The following is a 24,246-nucleotide window of genomic DNA, read 5'->3' as shown; positions in this document are numbered from 1 at the left end:
AAAAAACATTACATTCACTGTGTAATATACATACATGTGTTAGAGCAGTCATTTATTTCCAAAAGTTGTTCAAAATTAATAAATCCCAAAATTTAAGTTCAATCACTACTCATTATTAATATTTAATATTATCAGTAAATGTTTAAAGTGGGTACATATGTTAATATAAGCTTAACACAGCACAAAGAAGTCCTGATCTCTGCAACATAGAAAAGCCAATTTATTAGAACCATATATATCATATTTGATAAAGAACTTACTATTCAAATATGAGTGACAATTATTAAATAAATGTCCAGTCCCAGTGGAATTTTATTTATTTTTAGCGAGGTTTTTTTTTTATTGGAGTATAATTGCTTTACAATGTTGTGTTAGTTTCTGCTGTACAATGAAGTGAATCAGTTATATGTATACCTATATCCCCTCCCTCTTGGACCTCCCTCCCACCCCCCTTCCCAATCCCACCCATCTAGGTCATCACAGAGCATCAAGCTGAGCTTCCTGTGCTTTATAGAATGTTCCCGCTATCTATTTTACACATGGTAGTGTACGTATATCAATCTTAATCTCCCAATTCGTCCAACCCTCCCCTTCCCTACCTGTGTCCACATGTCCATTTTCTACATCTACACCTCTATTCCTGCCCTGCAAATAGGTTCATCTGTACCATTTTTCTAGATTCCACATATATGCGTTAATATATGATATTTTTTTTCTCTTTCTGGCTTACTCCACTCTGTATGACAGACTCTACGTCCATCCACATCTCTACAAATGACCCAATTTCATTCCTTTTTATGGCTGAGTAATATTCCATTGTATATATGTACCACATCTTCTTTATCCATTCATCTGTCGTTGGACATTTAGGTTGTTTCCATGTTCTGGCTATTGTAAATAGTGCTGCAATGAACATTGGGGTACACATGTCCTTTTGAGCCAGTGGAATTTTAAATAAATACCTCCCACAAAATCTAAGTCAGATGAACTAGAAGAAAATTTTAACATTAAATAAAAAAATTCTCTGAGTGTAATACCCCAAGGTCCGATTTGCTCTTTGTTCTTTATTCCACCCTAGACATACATTATAATTTATGGCAATTAAAAGGGGAAAATAAAAGAAATACAACTGGTATAATTATTGAGTAAGGTCACTGTTCCAAAATACTACCAACTGTTTGATAAAGTTATAGATTACAAGATTCTTAGCCAGAGAACTAGTACAGTCAGCTCTTATTACCTGTGGGTTCTGCATCCACGGATTCAACCAACTGTGGATCGAAAATATTTGGGGGGAAGAAAAAATTCCAGAAAGTTCCAAAAAGCCAAACTTGAACTTGCTGCACTACAGACAACTATTTACACAGCATTTACATTGTATTAGGTATTGTAAGTAATCTAGAGATGATTTAAAGTAGATGGAAGGATGTGCACAGATTACATGTAAATACTACACCATTTTGTATAGGGAACTTGAGCATCTGCAGATTTTCATGTCTGCGGGGGGGCCTGGAACGAATCTCCCATGGATATGGAGGGACAACTGTATACTTTTTTTTTTTTACTGGGAAACAGTAAACTACTTTTTATAACACACTACTTACTTTTATAAGTGTAGACACCACTTCAAATGATCCAACCACCAAAAGTATAGGGGCTATTACAATGAGAGGAAGTAATGAATATCCTATAACTCCAAGAACTTGGCCATATGCAACCTGTGAATTTCCAAAATGTTAAATAAATATCACAGAAATCAAGATACTTATTTTAACCACTATTAAACATCATATATACTTTGTTGTACTTACATAAATGTGAGAATTAAGAAAAAAGTATCATACCCATTATATTTCAAATTATCATATAGTCTCTTATATTCGTGGACAATGTCAACAACCCACCATGATTTCAATTATCAATTATGATGATACCCAAATCTACATTTCCTGCCCTCTCTCTTTTGAGCTTCAGACTTATATATCCAATAACCTTGAGTATATCTCTTAGTCACTATTTCCCTTGTTGTAGGAGGATTATTTAAAGGAACCACAACCATCTTATTTTGATGAAAAATTCAAGTCTAGAGAAGCTAGATGTGACAAATACAGACTAGAAGGGAAGGGAGAGAGGTAGGAGGACTGAAGAGAAAAATATTTTTTAGTGGCTACTGTGTGCCACACTCCGTGATAGAGCTTCACATATTGTGAAGATCAAAGGCACTAACAACCCTATGTGGTATTACTGTCCCCATTATGAAGAAAGTGATTCCAGAGAGACAAAGAGCTTTGTTCAGGAAAGCAAAGCTAGTTGGTAAGAGCTCAAATTAAGATCTAGGTATTTTAACTTCTCTATCAACACTCCTAAATTACCAAAACATTTAGTGATACCTTTTTTCACATAAAAATTATATGAGGTTTTATCTAGAATGTAAGAAATAATATGCAAACAAATGTCCCTGTTAGAATTATTTTAAGTTTTCATAAGCAGAGTGAAAAAGTTACATAGATAAATGTTACTCTCATTTATTCAAGAGTTTTAAGTTAAGATGATGGATTGAGTGCATATATCTAATATCATTCCTTCCTGAAACTCCATTAAAAGGGAAGGAAAAAAGGAAACTCCTTTTTATAAGAGGCATAAACAGGAGATTAGAAGACAGGACAAGAGCAACTTAATTTTGGAAACTGGAAAGCAGAAGAACAAGAGCTTGGTGGAGACCTTTCCACCAAGTATGAGGAAAAGGCTCAAGAGTTCTGCATTTAACATTCAGTGTTCATAGAGTAAGCCTGATATGAGTCAGCACCCACATGATATAGTAACTCCGCCTGGCATCCCTTGTGCTTCACTCTCTCCACAGAGAGCTGAATTCCAGAGTGCTGGAATTCCTAGGTTTATAGTAATTCATAAAGTCTAATTTAATGGAGCAGTGATTCTCAAGGTGTGGCCCATGGACCTCTGGGGGTCCCAGAGACTCTTCTAAAAGACTGGAACGTCAAAACTATTTTTTGTAATAGGGGACTTCCCTGGCGGTCCAGTGGTTAAGACTCCACGCTTCCACTGCAGGGGGCACAGGTTCACTCCCTGGTTGGGGAATTAAGATCCCACATGCCGCAAGGCACGGAAAAAAAATAAAATAAATAAAACTTTTAAAAAAACCCACAAAACTATTTTTTATAATAGTAATAAAACATTATTTGCCTTTTTAATTGGGTTGATATTGGTACTAATAGAACAAAAGCAATGGGTAAAACATGCTGCTTTAGCACAAATCAAGGTGGCATGAAACATACTAGTAGTTACTGTGTTCTTTACTACCCCACACTCACAGGAAAAGAAGAAAAAAAGCCAGTTTCACTTAAGAATGTCCTTAATGAAGCAGTTAAAATGATTAATTTTATTAAGCCTCAACCTTTGAATATGTCTTTTTAATATTCTGTGTAACAAAATGAGAAGTACACAGAAAGCATTTCTTCTGTATCTTGATTCAATGGTTATCCCAAGGAAGAGCATTTGTACAACTGTGTGAGTGAAGAGCTGAATTAGATGCTTTATCCATAGAATACCATTTTTACTTGAAAGAACAACTGAAAGACAAACTATGATTATTCAGAGTTAGGTACTGACAGGCAACATGAATGAAAATCAATGAAGTGAGCCTATTATTTCAAGGAAAACAACTGACAGTATTTCTTCCAAATTACAAAGTTCTCTCTCTCAAGCAAAAAGTAGAATTTTGGAAAACTTGTATCCAACACTGTTATCTTGATAGTTTTCCAATACAGATTTTTCTGATGAAATATGTGGTGATATTAATGAATGTGATTTTCTGATATTGTATAATAAAATGAGTCAACATTTGGAAGATCTGCAAAGCTCAGGGAACTAATGTTTTCTTAGTTGATCGTGCATGGGTAAAAAGATCCATCCAAAGTGAATTACAATGATACAGCGTATAAAAAGTTCACTGATATGGTTTGAGATTCCTCACTACAACAAACCTTTAAGAAAATATTACTTGTTGAGTGTTGATGCAGTATCAGAGTAGAATAATCACAATCATCCAAAAAATGTATTAAAATACTCTTCCTTTTAAAATTATATACCTGTGTGAGGCCTTATTTTTTACTTTAACCAAAATATATCATAACAATTGAATGCAGAAAGCAGATATTAGAATACAATTTCCACTAACCCAGACACTAAAGCTACTTGCAAAAATGTAAAACAATGCCTTTTTCTCACTTTGTTTTGAAAAATAGTTTTCATTAAAATGTATTTTTTATGTTAAAATGTATTTGGTTTACTTTTAGTTTTAAATGAATAAATATATATTTTAAATTTTTATTTTAATTTCTAACATGGTAAATATCGATAAATACAACCTACAGAAAGAAATCTCTTTGGGGACCTGAGATCAAAAAGTTTGAGAACTACTGTAACAGAGAATAAACTGCATGCTTCCCTAAAAAGCTATAAATTATTTATGAGTGAAATTGGATTTTTTTCTTTCCTCTTTATTTCTCATAACATTTATACTAATATTTACATCACCTTAAAAGAAGTAGCATAACTTAAAAGCAATTCTGGGACAAAAAGCAGTTACAATGAACATAGCTACTGATGCTACCTGCAGTTATCAAAAATAAAGCTTACCATAAAAAACAAAGGCTATTTTCAAAATTAACCACTTACTTCTCCACCAAGAACTCTGGCCAGTAAGAAAATTGTTAATGAACCAAATATCCAAATGGTTATAATCCATGAGACCACCTTAAGAGAAAAAAAATTCATGCAATTAATATCTGTGTACCAAATAAGCTGATAATTTCCCACGAACTCAATCCTCTACCATATAAGATACTTTGGTATACCCAACTTCAGGTCATAGAGAGTTTGGGTTCCCAGGTAAAACTTAATAAGAATATAAATGTGTAATATAATTTTACATCCAAATTGAAAATTTAGCAATGATTAATTGCCTAAGGAAACCTTAGTATTTTATGATCTATAATAAAAGAATACTGCAAAGAAAGACCAAACTGTTGACTCCCAACCCCTGCTTTATAGCATTTTGGAAGGTAAATTCATCTGTGAAACACGTTACCAGTCTTCTCAAGAGGTCTCTAAAATTTACATTAATTACACATTTATCCAAGTAATAGAATGTGGATGATACTTCAGACAATTTTAACTCCTGAGACTTGACATAGTAATGATACATGCATATATTTCCAAGTTCTGTCTGCTTGGGGGGGGCGGGGGTCCAGAAATAATGACACCCAGTAGCAACATAAGCACACTTATTGCCCAGATCCTGGTTTCTAAATATTCCCCAATAAAAGGCACTAGGACTCCCTAGAAAAATGATTGATTCCAGGGCTGGGACAGGGACAATAAAAGGTGAGCCCAGAACACTCTGTGGAGTCAGAAAGAAAGGAAGTACTCAAAAAAAGATGGGGATATGTCAAAAGGATACAGAAGCTAACCTGAAGGAGCTCCCAATGGCTAAAACTGCAACAATCTGAGCAATAAATGATAGTACTGGATTATAGCCCAGAAAATAAAATAAATATCCATGAGTCCATACTGATAAAAATAAATGAATGATTAAGTAATGACAAAGAAGGACTAGCTGTTCCAAAGAGAATACCGATTAATACATGTGGAAGAAAAAAAAAAAAAAAACATGTGGAAGGGGGCTTCCCTGGTGGCGCAGTGGTTGAGAATCTGCCTGCCAATGCAGGGGACACGGGTTCAAGCTCTGGTCTGGGAAGATCCCACATGCCGCGGAGCAACTGGGCCCGTGAGCCAGAACTACTGAGCCTGCGCGTCTGGAGCCTGTGCTCCACAACAAGACAGGCCGCAACAGTGAGAGGTCCGCGCACCGCTATGAAGAGTGGCCCCCGCTCGCTGCAACTAGAGAAAGCCCTCGCACAGAAACAAAGACCCAACACAGCCAAAAATAAATAAATAAATAAATAATTAACAACAACAACAAAACTTTGAAAAAAAAAAATTATAAAAAAAAATACATGTGGAAGGAATGAGGAAAATCATCATTCAGTAAACAATATAGTAATAATTGTTGCATGCAAGATCCATCAGTAGATGCTAAAATTAGCGGGCTAAAGTTTGATGAGAAACAGGGTATTTGCATAGTCACAAAGTACTTCCACAAGATATTTATTAAAAGGGAAAAATAGCAACTTTACAGTGGAAGATACCACCCCATCACCTAACCAAGTGATCAATGTTAATAGTACCAGTAATATGACATATTAGTACCATGTAATGCCTGATAGTATGTAGAGAAGGGCACAATGTCACTTCTGTGGTATTTTTGCCAAAAATGTATGATCCCAATCCAGTCATGAGAAAATATTAAACAAACTCAAATTAAGAAACATTCTATGGAGATAAGAATCTTCTGTTTTTAGCCTTAGAACACTTTGTTCAAATGAAAGATTATATAAAATAGATAAAATTCATACACAGATGTTCTACATGAAGGGTTGGTGGTGGGAAGGAGACCAGAACCCCCGTTCAACTTCTTCAATGGTCCTTATACTGGCAACAGAATACTTGATATGAACTACTGATCCAAGGTAAATATTAATAAGACCAGTGTTATATAACGTTAAGGGTCTTGCTATGGAGAGAACACTCTGGATTATCCGTTGAGCACTAAATGTAATCACAACTGTCCTTTAAAAAAGGAGGCAGAGGGAAATTTGACTACAGTAGAGAAGGCAATGTGACAAGTGGAAACAGATTGCAGTGATGCAGCCAGAAGCCAAGGAATGTTGGCAGCCTCTAGACATGGGAAGAGGCAAGCAACAGACTGTCCTGGAGCCTCCAGAAGAACCAGCCCTGCTGACATTTTGATTTTAGCCCTTTAAGACTCAATTTGGGTTTCTGACTTTCAGAACTGTCAAAGAATAAATCTGCATTGTTTTAAGCCACTGAACTTGCGGAAATCTGTTATAGTACAAAAGGAAACTAATTCATTTCCAAATCACTCTGTGGTAAAGAGTTATTTTTTACTCCCCTAAAGCCTTAAACTAGGGATGAGGGAATGATATGCATGTGCCGTATTTTGATGATAGAGATAAAGCCTCTGAGAATAGGACAAAGTATTATACAAAAACAAATACTGATGGAATTCTTGTCATCATTTATTAAAAAGCTTACTTTAAAAAACAGAACTAAAAATGAATAAAAGATAAGAACATGAGTATTGTGTTTCAAACTCTTTATCCTTTGGAGAAATCAGAAGGAGTATGGGCAGGTGGAAGCAGTCCCAACCATTTTACCCACTTGCCATACAAATACTAATACTTTTTATGAGAATGATGATGTAGAAGAGTTTGGAAATCATTAATCCAAGGCACTCCCCTCTTATTTAATTAAGAACAGCTTGTTGGGATAAACAAGTGAGAAATAATGGGTAAAGCTAAAGCATTTCTCAAACATGAAGTACTACAGTTAATATTTGGCTATTTTCAATTTTAAAACTCTTAAACTATTTAGAATTTGTGAAAAGTAAGATATACTTACCCTAAACTGTCCATATAATGATATCATGGAAAAGAAAAGAACAACAGCCAGAGGACCCCAAAAGTCAGGATTGTCTCTCACCACTTGCCTATTAAAACCAAGTGATGGCATTGGCATCAAAACACATCGAATTTTGTAGTAAATATCCTTTAGGTCGATATCCAATTCTTCCCTGTAATTTTAAAATAAGAATTCTTAAAAAGCACACACTTTTGAATACTGAGACAGTTGCAGCAGAATTTAAGAAAAGTTTAAATATAACATTATAGTCACCACAGATCAACAAAACATTTGCATTTGAAGTACCACATTTCACTGGTGCCAAGATGAACATTTTCATCATTTCAACATCTCTAAAGTTGGGATGCATCTCGCAATAGCTGGTGTCTTATAACTGTTGTCAGTCTGGAGTGAAGCCAAGTGCTTCCCAGATCTGCCTTTCCTTTTGCCAGTCTCCTGGAGGCACTATCAATTTGGGACTTTAAATAAAATCCTCTGCTTGAGACTTTTTGGGACCATACTGATAAATCAGACTGCAATCCTATATTCTCACAGACACTTTTTCTTCCAACACCCCACCCAGTGCCAAACAGACAAGCAAACTTCCTTGCTGTCTCTTTTTGTATGGTAGGTTATTTCTCATTTACCCTTACACTAAGGAGATAAGACAGCCCTCTGATGTCCTAGCTTTATGCTGTCTTAGGTATTTTTTCTGTTTTATCAATAAACGTGAAATAACTGCATCTTATAATCCATACCATCTTAGATTTGATGAAATTCGGTATATTAACATTAAGAAACAGGATGTTTTAGCACTTGATCTACCAATAATTACTACAGAGAATAACTTGGTAATACCTTGATTTTACAAAGCTATAGGTTCTTCTTTCCAAAATTGTTAAATTCTTCACCTTTTTTCCCCAAGTGATACATAATCACTTAAAAATTTTCAAGTACTATGAAGAAAGTGGAAGTATCCCTATAGTCCTCCCAGTGGTAGCTCTAGAATTTCTCTATGGGAGAGAGTTTGGAGGGGTAATCTTTTTGGAAATCTTAAACTGAACTTCCACAGCAAGCACCCAAGCACCTTGCTTTTTTATTTACATTGTATGTTCACTTCAGATAGCTATAGACCCAGGTAAGTCCTAACAGTTTGGAGTATATTTGTGTGGGATATAGGATTATGATTCTTTTAACTTTTGCCATTCAGTAGGTTAAAAATATTCTCTCATTATTTCAGTTTTACTAGTTACAGTTGACCTTGAACAACGTGGGGGTTATGGGTGCCACCCTCAGTCAAAGATCCACATATAATTTTGACTCCCCCAAAACTTAACTACTAATAGCCTACTGTTGACCAGAAGCCTTACCAATCACATAAAGAGTTAACATATATTTTATATGTTACCTGTACATCTACATATACTTTATGCATTCATGACATACCTTTTTCTTAATTTTTTCGATACTTCTAGGCTACATGGTTCGTCTGTGAGTTTTTTCACATTGTTGCAAACTCAAAAAAATTTTCCAGTGTATGTATTAAAAATAATCTATGTACAAGTAGACCTACACAGTTCAAACCTGTGTTGTTCAAGGGTCAACTATAACAGTAAAACTGAAAACAGCTAAAACTTTTGACCAAAAAGGTTAAGATTTTCTATACCTGTCTTAAATAATATGAAAAAATACATCCCACAGACTAGCTCTAAAAACCAAAAAATACATATTATTTTTACATACAAGAGTGGCTTGTTATCTTCAGGGTCATCATCTTCAACTTCCAAAAGCCAGCCATATCCTCTTTGTCTCAGAAATGTAGTAGCTGTAGACTCTTTGATAAAATCTCCACCAAGGTTTAACTTGACATCTGGGGATGCTATTGAACCACTGAGATCTTAGAGGAGAAAAGAGGACAAAACTATAAACCAAGGTAAAATGTGTGAATCCTAACCAACATGAGCATATATCCAACTAAATAATTATCACTTGAAGATCTCTACATGTGAACATCTGCTACTGCATACAATCTTTGTATTTTATAGTTGATAGTGCTAAAAACAAGACAGCAGGCCCCAAATGGAGTCACTTATGCTAAGTCTCATGTCACCAAACCAAGACTTAATTACAGTTTTGGCCTCTCCCAGAAACAGAATCTTAAACTAGTGAATCAGGAATCACCTGGTCAGCACTAGTGAGGTAATCTGCCTGACAGACCCCTGCAATCTCCTAAAGCAAAGTGACCTTGCCATAACTAATCCACTTTTAGCTAGTATAACTTCCTTGTCCCACTTCCTTCTGCCTAAAGTCTTTCATTTTGTACAGCTCCTCAGAGCTCCTTTCTATCTGCAAAATGGGATGCTGCCCATTTCATGAATCACTGAATAAGCCAATAAAATCTTTAAAAGTTACTCAGTTGAATTTTTTTTCAGTAATGATATCTAAAAACCACTTTTTATTTTTACAACAAGAAAATGAAAACGAGAGAGGTAAATTCACATGAAAGGTTTCACATCTAACTAGCTAGCCTTGTACCAGAATCTAGACTTATAACTGTAACTTTAAAATTGAAATGGAAGATATATACAAAATATATTATAGGATATCACTTTGGTTTTTTTGTTTGTTTGGTTTGGTTTGGTTTTGGCCACACTGCGAGGCCTGCGGGATCTTAGTTCCCCGACCAGGGACTGAATCCAGGCCTGGCAGCAAAAGCACGGCGTCCTAACCACTGGACCCCCAGGAACTCCCAACAGGATATCATCTTGGATTCCCTTCATTATTATGTACATTATGTGCTTCAGAACAAAGTGATGTATAAATTCTTTTTAAAGGCATTACATATTTATATATACAAGCCATTAGACATAATTATTTGCTAAAGGAAAACCATAGATAACTTCCCCTATTTTTTCATATATTTATTCATACATTATTTTTTTAAAACCAAATATCTATGCTAAGTGCCTCATATATTAATGCTTAGTTCTGGATAAATCTGACTAGTAAGAGTTTCCTGCTATTTCAGCTAACTTTTTTCTTTATATAATTACATCACTTATCTTTAGTTTTGGCAAAATAAAGGTTGTTGGTTTTTTTTAGGTCAATTCTAAAAAGCAGTGAACGGCTTCCCTGGTGGTGCAGTGGTTAAGAATCCGCCTGCCAATGCAGGGGACACAGGTTCGAGCCCTGGTCCAGGAAGATCCCACATGCTGTGGAGCAACTAAGCCCGTGCGCCACAACTACTGAGCCTGCGCTCTAGAGCCCGTGCACCACAACTACTGAGCCCACATGCCACAACTACTGAAGCCCGCATGCCTAGAGCCCATGCTCTGCAACAAGAGAAGGCACCGCAATAAGAAGCCTGCGCACCACAACGAAGAGTAGCCCCCGCTTGCCGCAACTAGAGAAAGCCCGCGTGCAGCAATGAAGACCCAACGCAGCCAAAAATAAATAAATAAATAAATAAATTTATATAGATTAAAAAAAGCAGTGAAGAGACTCTGTTATCCACATTACAAAATAAATTCCACTCGCAGTCTGTACCAGTGCCTTAGAGGTTACAGATAATCACAGTAGTACATATGTCAAAATTTCTGGTTGAAAATAAATTGGGAATAATAAAGGACTTGCTTGAGGTCATACAGGAATTAATTAAAAAAAACACATTTGTAGGACCAGGCAACATGCACTAGTAAACAACCATCAATGTTGTTAGCTAGAAGTCACAAGACTGGAGTGATACTTTAGAAAACAATTTCGGCAACAGCAAACCAGAACACTCAACACAGACTCTCCTCTCCTGGAGATCCTATACAGTAGAAGGAAGAGCTTAATTTGCACATTACCCTAAATTCTAGGTTAGCTTTTGAGAACTGCCATTAAAAAATTTTGGCTTAAACTTCAATCAATGAGTGGATCAATTATGAGTCACATAATGATCTGGTTCTGACAACTCCTGCAATTAATTATAATAAAGTTTGCATTCTGAAGCTAAGTCCTAGCTAAGCTACTAATTAATACAGCAAATCATTAATGTCTTCTGGTCTCCAGTTTCCTATTCAAAGTTCTTTCCAGGCTTAACATTACATGATTCTAAAAAGCTTTTATAGTTTAGTTTATTCAGCTAGAGATAAAATGCAAGTACTTTTGAATTCACTGTCCTTCCCTACTTAAAGCTTAAAAATAGTCCCTATAGATGCTAATTGCCATAGAATCTTGTGATTAAAATATTCTCTCAAAATTACTTTCTGCTTCTTTGTCTTACTCTAAGTTGAAAATGAAAGAGTTGAAACTTAACTAAAATTCTACTTCCAATAGGTACAAAGAGTGCCTTTCTTGATTTAACAAGAGGAAAACTTAGATCAGGAAGTCATTAGTATAGCAGTGACACTAAAGGTTTTGGAATTATAAGGCAGGAAAGGCCCTTAACAACTGTTTCCTGGCCTCTAGAAAAGAATGAACTTAAAGTCCTTAATCTAAACCAAAAAAGGATATATAAATTATAGTGCTAAGGAGTGCTGTGAGAAAGAATTGTATATGTTTAGCAGTTTTTCATAGCAGGGATGCAGAACCTCAAAAAGACACCCTTAGCTTATAATTTTGCAGTGTTTTCCATTCTATGCAAAGAAGGAAAATATCATGGACATATGTAGGAGAATGCTAGAAACAGCAGTCTGACAAATCACCCAGTTCCCCCAAGACACAATTACATGTGAGTTAAAAAAAAAGCAACAGAAAAGTAAAAAAACTCAGTAGTTTTCTAACACGTGATCAAGTTAACACGTAAAGAATAATGTCGGAAGACAATGAGAAATATTAAAAAAAAAAAAAAAAAATCACTCCAGGAGCACAGCTGTCTTACATTAAACCACAGTAAGAACCAGCTAGCTTGATCGTCAACTCTAGGACAGTTGTCCAGAATTATAAAACACTAATCTGAAATTAATCCTTTCTTACTACATTATAATATTCTTGTCATTTTCTAAGTAAAAAACAACATAAAGATAATAATAAATATAAGTGGTTTTAAGAGGAAATAATCTTTGAAAGAAATCTTAAAAATGTTTCCACTACTGTTTGGGTTCAGAGTGAGGAAAGAATATCAGTAAGTTTCAAGTGTTATTAAAAGCCACCTGGAAAAACTGCAGAACAAAACTTAAAAGTAATTTTCCCTCCCTTTCAACTCAAGTGTATTACTGGGTGAGGGATCTTTTCTCTGAATCTTCTCCTCAGCCTGAGAACTTCACTTTGAAGAATTCAGTCAGTGTAGTATGATAGTATACTCAGGGTGAGATTTACTGATCTACCCCTACAAAAGTTCTAGATTTCTATGAAAGAAGAGTAATCTGCAATGAACATGAACACTTTGTTGGTACTTGCCAACTTCTTATATACATGAATAAGCGTTTTCTTACTTAACAAGCAACCAAGAGCAAGGACAAAAATAATTCCATTTTATTTGAATGAAAATGAAATGAAATCCATGTGTGCTTAAATCTAAACCAGAATTGACTATTTGTCCAGCAAAATAAAACAAGCACATGTTTCATACTAAAGGGACAAATTCCACTGTTCCATCTTAGTTATAAAAACATTTTAATGCGTATATAGGCCAATGAAAGAGCTCAAGAAACCAACGCAAGTATATAATGATTTTATAATTGCTAGACCTATACTGGAGTTGATTATGTTACTCCATGAGAAAAAATTTTAAAGCCTTGTATAAAATTGTGTCCTAAGTTATATATATATATATATATATACTTCTAAATTTTTTATTTATTTTTGGCTCTGTTGGGTCTTCATTGCTGCACACGGAAGCCCTTTCTCTAGTTGTGGCGCACAGGCTTCTCACTGCGGTGGCTTCTCTTGTTGCAGAGCACAGGCTCTAGGCACACAGGCTCAGTAGTTGTGGCTCACGGGCTTAGTTGCTCCGCGGCATGTGGGATCTTCCCAGATCAGGCAGGGCTCGAACCTGTGTCCCAGGCATTGGCAGGCGCATTCTTAACCACTGCGCCACCAGGGAAGCCCCTAGGTTATATTTTTATTCATATCATTTTGGTTTACGATTTCAGTAGCTTTACTATTCAATATTGCCAGTTAATTTTCATATTGCACATAATATTAATTAAAATCAATTACATCTCCTGAGCCTACCTTTAGAAAAATCAAATCCCATTTTGGCATAAACCAGTTATCTAACAGAAATTTCTTTTATTTGCCTTATGAGTCTTTTAACTTTTATTTTGAAATAATTATAGACTCACAGGAAGTTGCAGAGAGGTTATATGCACCCTTCACCCTGTTTCCCCCAATGGTACCATACCATCATATGTACTATCAAAACCAGGACACTGACATTGATACAGTTGATAGACCTTATTCAGATTTTACCAGTTTTAAGTGCACTTATTTGTGTGTATGTGTGTATAGTTCTATGCAATTTTACCACATTTACAGATTTGTGTAATGCCTTACAAGTTTAAAATTTATGAAAAGAAATAGATTAATTTTCTAAAAGATAAATCTTGCTTAACTACTTTGTTTTCTTCCCAAGAAAGGTTGACTAAAAAGTCATTTTCAATTTTCAAACAGGGAAGAAAAGCTATTCTTGCACCCATTATATATCATATATTGTACTTCTTGAGCACATTGTATAGAAGATACTTGTGATAATACCTATCTGGATATAATTTTTTAAAAATCAAGTAGGAAACTTTTAAAGAGGAAAAACTAAAGATTCCTCTATCAACACTACTAAATTATATTAGAAGTGACATCTTGCCTGGGGAGGGGGAATGTCACACAAAGTAGGCTAAATGGACACCTTAACAGAGTAACAGAAAATTATTGTTTACTCAAAAAAGCCTATTAATACAAAAATTATTGCATTATTATGTCTACAAATTACTGATCACAATAATGTATTATGAGTTGTATATACTATCATTTTTATATAGGAGTGTCTTAGTCTGTTTAGGCTGCTATGTAACAAAATACCATAGACTGAATGGCTTATAAACAATAGAAATTTGTTTCTCACAGTTCTGGAGGTTGGAAGTCTAAAGTCAGGGTGTCAGCATGGTCAGGTAAGGGCTCTCTTCTGGCTAGCTGACTTCTCCTTGTGCCCTCACATGGCAGAAACGGGTAGGGAGATCTGTGAAATCTTTTTTATAAGAGCACTAATCCCATTTATGAGGGCCCCATCCTCATGACCTAAGTACCTCCCAAAGGCTCCACTTCCCCACTGGGCATTAGGATTTCAACATATGCATTTTGGGGGACACAAACATTCAGACCATAAAAAGAGGTAAAAACACTGAGGAAGGCTGAGCTCAAAAAGCAATATACTGAACCCAGTCCTCTTCTGTAAACTTATACAATCAAGTGTCAGCTTAACATTGTAGTTATTTCAAAAGCATCTAAAACTCAATATTCCAAAACTGAATTCTTGATATTTAAGGTCTTCCTCCAGTTTCTTATTTCAGTGAATAGTACCACTTATCCCATCCAGCACTGTAAACCAGAAGTTTAATTATCCTTGACAGTTTCCTTCATTCACATGCTCCCCACACCATTCAATCACCACTAAATTCTATCGCTTTTATCCCTAAATATTTTTTGAACCTGCCCACTTTTCTCCATTTCTACCACCTGCACCATGCTAGTGCAAACTAACACCTCCTGTCTGTATGACTATAATGGTCTACTAACTCCTCTCCCTAGTCATTCTCTTTCCAATCCATTCTCACCCATAGCCAGAAGAATATTTTTTAAATGCAAATCTTTCACTCTCCCGTTTAAAATCCTTCAGTGGCCTCCCACTACTTTTCCAGCTCAAATCTAACAATCTCTACATGCCCTATCTACTTCTCCAGAACAATTTTCTGCCTCCCTACCCACCGTGTCCCTATGCTCTAGCCATATGAAGCCTCTCAGTTCTTTGAATGAACCAGGATCCCTGGTACCTTAGGGACTTTGTACCAGGCTGTCTCCCCTAACTTCAGATAATTAAATGCCATCCATTCTTCAGTTCCTAGATATACTTTTTTCTTAACATATAAATTTATTTATTTTATTTATTATTTTTGGCTGCGCTGGGTCTTCAACTGCTGCGTGCAGGCTTTCTCTAGTTGTGGCGAGCGGGGGCTACTCTTCCTTGTGGTGCAAGGGCTTCTCACTGCGGTGGCTTCTTTTGTTGCTGAGCACAGGCTCTAGGCAAGCAGGCTTCAGTAGTTGTGGCATGAGGGCTCAGTAGTTGTGGTGCACGGGCTTAGCTGCTCTGCGGCATGTGGGATCTTCCTGGACCAGGGCTCGAACCCGTGCCCCGTGCATTGGCAGGCGGACTCTCAACAACTACACCACCAGGGAAGTCCCCTAGATATACCTATTTAAGGAAATTTTCCATGATCTCCCTGACTAGATTAGGTTCCTTTCATAGTCCCCTGGACTTTTCCTTCATAACATTTATCACTGTTTATAATAATGTATTTGTATGATTATTTGGATAATGTCTGTAAGTTCGCTGATGGGAGGAACTAAGTGTGTTTGTTGTAGTTTTGTTTTGAACACGTATCTCCAGTACCTGTAACAGTGCCTGGCCCATAGTAGGCAACCAACAAATGTGTGCTGGTTAGATGAATTAATTAATAGAAGGGCAAACAGCTTCACAGAGCTTATATCAAGAGAGATATTAGAGATTTTTAATAAAGTAAATATACAAAATCAGATTTGCATTGTGTAAACATAATCTTAGCTGCACTGTGGAGGACTGATTTAAGTGGGGAGAGATTTGAGGAGGGAGTATGGTCAGCAAAAAGTATAGATGAGAAATGGAAAGGACTTGAACTAAGGCAATGTCAGTAGAGAGGGAAGAACAGATTAATTATATAGCTATTCTGGAGCTATTCTGAAATAATTTGATGACCAACTGAATATGAGAAAGTGAGAGAGAGACTAGAGACAAGCTTCTGGCCTTTGGCAAAAGGAACTATATCACAAACAATAAGTCATTTTCACTTTAGCACCTTTCTCACTTTCAACATTGGTTAATTAATCCACCAATAAATATTTAAGGATTACTTATTTCTATAATGCCCTGAGAGTGATATAAAGAAGTGAGATACTTTAAGGAGTTCAAAATCCAATTCACAGTATATCCAAGCAATGGAATTTTATTCAGTCAGAAAAGGAATGAGTTACTGATTCATGCTGTAACATGAATGAACCTTGAAAGCATTATGCTGAGTGAAAGAAACCAGACACAAAAGGTCACATATTGTATTACCCCATTTACATGAAATACCCAAAATAAGCAAATCGATAGAGACAGAAAGTAGATTAGTGGTTGCCAGGGACTGGAAGGCAGGGAGGGAATAGAGAGTGACTGAAAATGGGTACAGGGTTTCTCTTTGGAGTGCTGAATATGATACAAAACCCGATTAGTACTGTAAAACACACTCTTCTGTAGGTAAATGACAATGCCTATTGCTAACAGATCACAGGTGCCATAGGAGTAAAGAGACCTAAGCTATCAAAGAGGTGGTCAGGAAGACTATGTGGAAGTAGAACTGGAATCTGGCCATGAGAGATAAGTGGATGAGCAGAGAAGGAATAAGAAATCATTCCAAAGATGGGAGAAAATATCTGCAAATGATGCGACTGACAAGGCTTTAATCTCCAAAATATACAAACAGCTCATGAGGCTCACTATCAAAAAAACAAACAACCCAATTGAAAAATGGGCAGAAGACCTTAACAGACACTTTTCCAAAGAAGACATACAGATGGCCAGTAGGCACATGAAAAGATGCTCAACATCACTAATTATTAGAGAAATGCATATCAAAACTACAATGAGGTACCACCTCACACCAGTCAGAATGGCCATCATTAAAAAGTCTACAAATAACACATGCTGGAGAGAGTGTGGAGAAAAGGGAACCCTCCTACACTGTTGGTGGGTATGTAAGTTGGTGCAGCCACTATGGAAAACAGTGTGGAGGTTCCTCAGAAAACTAAAAATAGAATTACCATATGATCCAGCAATCCCACTCCTAGGTATATATCTGCACAAATCTATAATTCAAAAAGATACATGCTGGGACTTCCCTGGCAGTCCAGTGGTTAAGACTTCGCCTTGCAATGCAGAGGGTGCAGGTTCGATCCCTGGTCAGGGAGCTAAGATCCCACATGCCTCGGGGCCAAAAAAACGAAACATAAAAATCTAAGCAATATTGTAACAAATTCAATAAAGACTTTAAAAATAGTCCACATTAAAAAATCTTAAAAAAAAAAAAACATACATGCACCCCTATGTTCATAGCAGCACTATTCACAACAGCCAAAACATGGAAGCAACCTAAATGTCCATGGACAGATGAATGGATAAAGAAGATGAGGTACATATATACAATGGAATACTACTCAGCCATAAAAAAGAATGAAATCATGCCATTTGCAGCAACATGGATGCAACTAGAGATTATCATACTAAGTGAAGTAAGTCAGAAAGAGAAAGACAAATACCATATGATATCACTTACATGTGGAATCTAAAATATGGCACTGGGGCTTCCCTGGTGGCGCAGTGGTTGAGAGTCTGCCTGCCAATGCAGGGGACGCGGGTTCAAGCCCTGGTCTGGGAAGATCCCACGTGCTGCGGAGCAACTGGGCCCGTGAGCCACAATTGCTGAGCCTGCGCGTCTGGAGCCTGTGCCCCGCAACAAGAGAGGCCGTGACAGTGAAAGGCCCGCGCACCGCAATGAAGAGTGGCCCCCGCTTGCCACAACTAGAGAAAGCCCTCACATAGAAACGAAGACCCAACACAGCCAAAAAAATAAAAAATAAAAAAAATAAAATATGGCACAAATGAACCTATCTACAAAACAGAAACAGACTCACAGACACAGAGAACAGACTGTGGTTGCCAAGGGGGAGAGGGTGAGGGAGAAAAGGACTGGGAGTTTGGGATTAGCAGATGTAAACTATTATATATAGAATGGATAAACAACAATATCCTACAAGCACAGGGAACTGTATTCAATAACCTGTAATAAACCATAATGGAAAAGAATATTAAAAAAAAGAATGTCTACATGTGTATAACTGAGTCACTTGGCTGTACAGCAGAGACTAGCACAACATTATAAATCAACTATTCTTCAATAAAAAAGAAGTAAAATTTAAAAAAAAAGAAAGAAATCATTCCAAGGAAAAGAAAGGGCAGAGACAAAGGCCTGGAAGCCCAAGGCTTATAAAAGGCACAGAGTTCAAAAGTTGTGGAAGATAGGTTGGGGACAAAGTGTTAAGAGAATAAATATCGGGCAAAAAACCCCCAATTTTTTAAAACTTGTCTTTATAGGCAAGTGTTTCTTTATGCATGTTCTGTGGAATCTGGATCCTATGAGATGCCCTCCACAAAAAGCTTTTGATATTCACTAAGTTTGGAAAACCCTGCATACTACAACCTCCATTTGGAGTTTCAGAACTAATATTGGCATATTAAAGGCTCTGGGAATTCTGCATTAAGGAAACTGGTTTAACTTAGCTTAACACATTATTTACCAAATTTTTGTCATGGAACCTTTCCCCTTTGGGAAACACTGCTGAAGGTCCTTCTGTAGATGATGGGAAGCAAGTCAAGTTCCAAAAGAATGGTAGGGATTGCTGGATGCTGAGGAAATAGGAAATAACAGAGATAGTTTAGCTGTGAAAGTAAGGAAAAAGGGAAGTAGTAGATTTAATTAAAAATTCTGTCAATTAGGAGGGGACCTGTGAGTGATGATAGTGATGGAAGAAACAGAGGAGAAATAAAAAATGCTAGAGAGAAAAACAAAGAAAGGTTCCAAAAGAGGCAAGATCATCTTTCTTGGTTAGTTGTCTCTGTTCATGTCCTTTCCAACTACTTGTTGGACTTCTGTTGAATTAGTGTTGGCTTCAGTTCTAGCAGCACAACACCTTTATCTTAATCAAAAAGTATCATGTAGTCATCGAACATTTATTAAGTTGCTGCTATATACCAGGCTCTGTGCTAGGCAGTGGGTATGATACTAGTAGACAGTAAAACACAGCTTCTAACCCCAAGGGGCTCATGGTCTAAATCAGCATTGTTTTAGGTCTGTGAAGATTGAGAAGTATAAAATACAGGGACTGCCTCGACCAATTATTGCATTTGCTTAATTTTTAAGTGAATGCTCTTCCCTCTTTTCAACCTGAAGAACTCCTCCTTTTCCTTCAAAATGTACCTCATCTGTCTCTGAAGACTTCCTTGATCCCTTCCTGCAGTTAACCACTTCCACCTTTGAACCTTTTTTTTTTAATTAATGAATTTATTTATTTATTTTTGGCTGCGTTGGGTCTTCGTTGCTGTGTGCGGGCTTTCTCTAGTTGTGGCGAGCGGGGGCTACTCTTCGTTGTGGTGCACGGGCCTCTCACTGTGGTGGCTTCTCTTGTTGCGGAGCACGGGCTCTAGGTGCGTGGGCTTCAGTAGTTGTGGCACGTGGGCTCAGCAGTTGTGGCTCATGGGCTCTAGAGGGCAAGCTCAGTAGTTGTGGCACACGGGCTTAGTTGCTCCACAGCATGTGGGATCTTCCCGGACCAGGGCTCAAACCCATGTCCCCTGCATTGGCAGGCGGATTCTTAACCACTGCGCCACCAGGGAAGTTCCTGAACCTCCTTTTTATAGCATTTATTATGTATGATGAATTTTTTAAAATCCCATTCTTATTAAGCCATTTCTTGGTTAGGGACTTCCTCATATACAGTCCCTTGCATATGGACATACTCCCTCCATCCTACATATACAAAACATTACCTATCTTTCAAAATTTGGCAAAATATGACCAATATTAAACTGTTCCTGATCTTTTATCTATAAAAAATTTCCTCCTCTTTTTGTTGATCTTTCATAATATTCTAAATCAGTGCCTCTCAAGCTTTAATGTGTTTATGAATCACTTAAGGATGATCTTGTCAAAATGTAAATTATGATTAAGGCAGATTCTGCATTACTAGAGCCCAGTAATGCCAATGCTGCTGGTCTGTGGAAATAAAGCAGGCAAAGAGTTACTTATTTGTGTGATACAAAATAAAGTCAAAGGACTGCCTTAAAGACTTCTATATTATACTTAACGGTATCATTACATTCTTTTTTTTTTTTTTTTGGCTGCGTTTGGTCTTCATTGCTATGCGCGGGCTTTCTCTAGTTGTGGCGAGTAGGAACTACTCTTCGTTGCGGTGCGCGGGCTTCTCATTGCGGTTGTACATTCTTGCATTTATACACATGCATTTCATTACTGCTTTTGGATGTAGTTTTACACCACAGAACTGAATATTAAGTCTGGATTTCATTATTCATTTATTTATTCATTTACTAGCTTATTCACACATAGTCTACGTTCTTTTAACTTGTACTTATGGACCTTGCTTTTATACACATTACCTTAAGTAATTTTCACAATATTCTTATAAGTGTGATTTTCATTTTATGGATGAAAATGTGAGTTTATAGAAGCTATGTAATTTGGTCAATATCACATAGCTTCTGTAAGAGTTAGAACTTTAACTGAAGTCTTCTGGCTCTAAACCAGTAATTTTTTAGTTATACCATCCAAAATGTGCTAGGTTTTATAGTCCGAAGTATCAATGTCATAGGAGACAAAAGAAAGCAGAAATCATTTATTCCTTCAACAAACAACTACTTTGTTATGTTAATATTCTGGGTTCTGTGCTAAGTGCTGGGATATAGAAAAGATTAGGGACATTTCTGTTTCTGAGGAACAGTTAAGCAAAGTTTCAGCAAGAAAGGAGTATCTGAATTCAGCCTTAAGTTTCATCTTGGGGTGAGAAGGAGAAAAGCATTCTGAGCATGAGGACCTGGATACACATAGGTATGGAGACAAACACCAAGGCACATTTTAGAACAAAGGACATGCACAAATTATTAACGATAAGTATCACTGAGAAAGAGACTTGGACAGAATCTAGAAGCAAGGTATACAATAAAACCTCTACAAGCTGAAAACGTCCATGGTTAGATAAACACCGTAAGAGGGGAAAAGCAAGAATTTACATGACACGCTTAGGAACCAGAGAAGAAACTTGGTGTTGCAGAGTCGAATGTTTATGTTAGAGAACAGTAAAAAATAACCGTGGCACCAATTAATACTGAAACCCAAAGCAGTAGCAACACTGCTAACAAATACTGAGCACTTAACTCTTCCAGGTGTACTAAGCGTTTTGCATTTGCAAAATGTTTGAGCACTTGGGTATTATTATTCTCATTTTATGTATACGAAAACTGAGGTTAAGAGAGATTAAGTAACTTGCCCAACATCACATAGATAGTAATTGGTAAAGACAGGATGCAAATCCAGGACTCTATACTTCAGATACACTATTCAGTTTACAAAAATATATGTAAGAGGCATCATGGTTTAGTATAAAGAAATCTTAGGAGACAGAACACTAGCTCTTAATTCCAGATCCTTCATGTGGAGGTCACTAAACTTCTCTAAACCTCAGGTTCACTATAAAACACAGGAATAATAAAGCTCAGCAGGATTCTTAGGAAGACCAAACAAGCCGTTTGCTTAAAATACTCTGTAAATTTAAACTGCATAATATTATAAACTTTAGGGTATTATTATACAAATATCTATCCCTGTCTGTATATCCCTGGATATACAGGGAGTCTATACATTCTTGGCGGCTATACGGAGAAGTTTGAATAAATCTTATGGATTTTACTTATTCCAGGTTTCTTGGTTTAGTATATGGAGTCAATGGATTAGCTTGTTATATTATTGTCATATTTCTTAGGCATATTTAAGAAAGGTAATTCCTGGAGGAAGCGGGTATATTAGAACTATAAACATAGATATATAAGTCTGAACAAACATCAGGTTGTGATACTCAATTTTTTGTGTATACAGACAATTTTTTCTTAAAGTCTGGAAAACTACGGTTGGTTATTCTCCCCAAGCACTAGGCTAACAAATGTAGATGAAACAAATTGAAATATTTTGGGTTGCTATATTTCACCAAATTTCCATATTACATTTAAATGTATCAGCTATGTTCTCTATGATAAAAATTGTATTTTGCATTTTAATATAATCAAAACTACAGTACTATTTTTTTTAAACGCCACTCAAAAACCAAAACGAGGAAAGCAAAACAGAAAAAGGGAAAGCAAGCTATATTAACTGATGCATTACAAAACTCGATTTCTCAGGAAACACACTAGGTCCTTCTCTAGAATAAAATTTCTATAGTTAAGTACAACTTATTTTTCCATATCCAGCAGTTAAGTCTGGTCATTGGAAAATTACTGGTATACAAAGTCTAACAAAAGTAGCAGAAAAAGATTTCAGTTACAAAGAGTCTGGTAAAATACAGAGAAAAGGAGGAAAACAAATTCTCCCGTGCTGTAGAAAAATCTCTCCAGCACAAATGCTTCCTCAAAACAGTACATAAAGAAATCTGGAAAGCAACTGAAACTTCTTGTAATCCAGTTGGGTGTTCCCAAATATATCTGGGTCTACTTCTCTGAATATTGAGGTCAAACACCATAAAACAGGAGGAAAACTGGAACGTTGGCAAGATACCAGGTTCCATAAAAACCACAAACTCCTCGAGGGAAGTTAGTACTTGCAGCGCCTAATTTAATCTCAGCAAAAAGTTATGTGTTGATAAATAACAAAGCAACAAGCTCTCGTTACTCGTTCTCATTCTTTGACACCTAGCCCGGCCAATCTAACCATCCCTTTCTGAGCAACGCCAAGTCACTTTAGAAATAAAATCTTGGGGTCCCGTGGGTGCCCTCGAGGTGGGTAAGTCCGCCAGAAAAACCTGCCACCAGACGGTCTAGCGAAAGCCAGAAGCTGACCGAGTCACTTAGAAAGTTCCCCACACCCCACCCTCGGCCACTCGGACCTCTCGGAAGGCCCGGCGGGAGCAGAAGGCTCGAGTCCCCCCAGTGGGTCAGCTTCCTGCCCGTCCCCACCGGGCCACAATCGCCTCGGCCCCAGAAAGACACTGCCGCGTCCGCCCGGCGTCCCCCAGGGCGACGGACCCTCCCGGGGCTCAGTCTCACCTTCCGCGTCTGCTGAGGAGACAAAGGTGAAGTCCCCGTTAGTGGGGGAATACGCCGGGGGAGGGCCCGGCGGCTGCATCTCGCGGCCCCTCCGAGCCCGCGGCGGAGGAGGAGGCTGTGGCTGGGCTCAGGCCCCGAGGCGGCCGCGGCGCCGACCCGCACGCGCGCCCCACGGCGCGACCCGCGAGCCGAGATATGTAGGCTGGGAACGAGGCTGGAGACGAGCGCAGCTGGCCGCGGGGCTGCCCCTGAGGGTCCCCCACCAAAGTCCTCTCGGTGGCGGCCGCCCAGAAACCACGACGCCGGCGCCCTGACAGGACCATAACAGTGACAGCGTCCCTGCGATTGGCTCTTTGTAATGTGCTCTCCCATTGGCTCCCGGAGAAAGGTTCTGATTGGCTCTCCCTGTTGTTGATTCCGGAAGTTTACCCAGGACAGGAAGTTCACTTGTAATTCGTGGAAAGCTCGGGCTTCCCACTATATTTTGTATCCGTTAAGTCTATTCTCTTCTGGCTTTTCTTTATTTCCTCTGCTTTTGTTAACTGGGCGGGTTAAAGAATTTTAGAACCGGGAGTGTTTTTAGAGGT

The 24,246-nt window shown here is 37.4% G+C and overlaps 1 protein-coding gene across 1 annotated transcript in view; it reads right to left on the bottom strand.

The window, feature by feature from the left end:
* The window catches only part of YIPF4 (Yip1 domain family member 4), a 33,025-nt gene extending 9,039 nt beyond the window's left edge, over positions 1 to 23,986 (bottom strand). Inside the window, exons 1-5 of the mRNA XM_068564934.1 lie at positions 23,660 to 23,986; positions 9,304 to 9,457; positions 7,561 to 7,732; positions 4,696 to 4,773; positions 1,605 to 1,718 (exon numbers count right to left, since the gene is read on the bottom strand). Of these exons, the coding sequence (XP_068421035.1) occupies positions 1,605 to 1,718; positions 4,696 to 4,773; positions 7,561 to 7,732; positions 9,304 to 9,457; positions 23,660 to 23,738 (597 nt within the window). The 5' untranslated portion in view covers positions 23,739 to 23,986. The remainder of the gene's footprint in view (positions 1 to 1,604; positions 1,719 to 4,695; positions 4,774 to 7,560; positions 7,733 to 9,303; positions 9,458 to 23,659) is intronic.
* Between the last annotated feature and the right edge of the window lie 260 nt (positions 23,987 to 24,246).

Source organism: Eschrichtius robustus, chromosome 15 (genome assembly GCF_028021215.1).
Source record: "Eschrichtius robustus isolate mEscRob2 chromosome 15, mEscRob2.pri, whole genome shotgun sequence".
Lineage (NCBI taxonomy): Eukaryota > Metazoa > Chordata > Mammalia > Artiodactyla > Eschrichtiidae > Eschrichtius > Eschrichtius robustus.
Note: the sequence above shows the minus strand (reverse complement) of the source record. Positions and strands in the feature narration are given on the sequence as shown.